Consider the following 405-nt stretch of genomic DNA (forward strand, 5'->3'; position numbering starts at 1 on the left):
AGCAGAGGAAGAAGCAAGTGAGTTCTTGCGCTGCGCACCGTTGAGTGCGCGACAGTGCGTCTAGCTGCTTCTCGCAAAGAAAAGCGAAAAGGGGAGCAGCAAAGTTCGCTCTTCTTCGCAGCCGCTGCTGCTGCTGCTGCTGCTGCTGCTGCTGCACTTGCCTCGCAGTCGCTTCTCCTTCTCCGCCACCACTGTACCCCACAAAAGCCTTTCTGCAGAAGGAGCATCCAAAGCATTTCCACAAACACTTGCGCCTCCAACTGCTGCCACTTCAGTTTTATTCGAAGGGTCCAGGGGCCCCTCCATCCACTGACACCTGTACGGCGAGGGCCCCAGGTGCGCAGTACCCGGCAGGGGGCCCCCTGGGGGCCCCCCGGGGGCCCCCCCGGGGGCCCCCCCGGGGGG

The 405-nt window shown here is 63.2% G+C and overlaps 1 protein-coding gene across 1 annotated transcript; it reads right to left on the bottom strand.

Annotated features, from left to right (window-relative positions):
• Positions 1 to 60: 60 nt before the first annotated feature.
• Positions 61 to 306, bottom strand: ETH_00035935 (uncharacterized protein; the record flags this gene model as incomplete). Its single annotated transcript, XM_013374575.1, has 1 exon — positions 61 to 306. One exon carries the CDS (start codon positions 304 to 306, stop codon positions 61 to 63), a length of 246 nt encoding a protein of 81 aa, XP_013230029.1.
• Positions 307 to 405: the final 99 nt, after the last annotated feature.

Source organism: Eimeria tenella, genomic scaffold (assembly GCF_000499545.2).
Source record: "Eimeria tenella Houghton genomic scaffold, Eth_scaff2142, whole genome shotgun sequence".
Classification (NCBI taxonomy): domain Eukaryota; phylum Apicomplexa; class Conoidasida; order Eucoccidiorida; family Eimeriidae; genus Eimeria; species Eimeria tenella.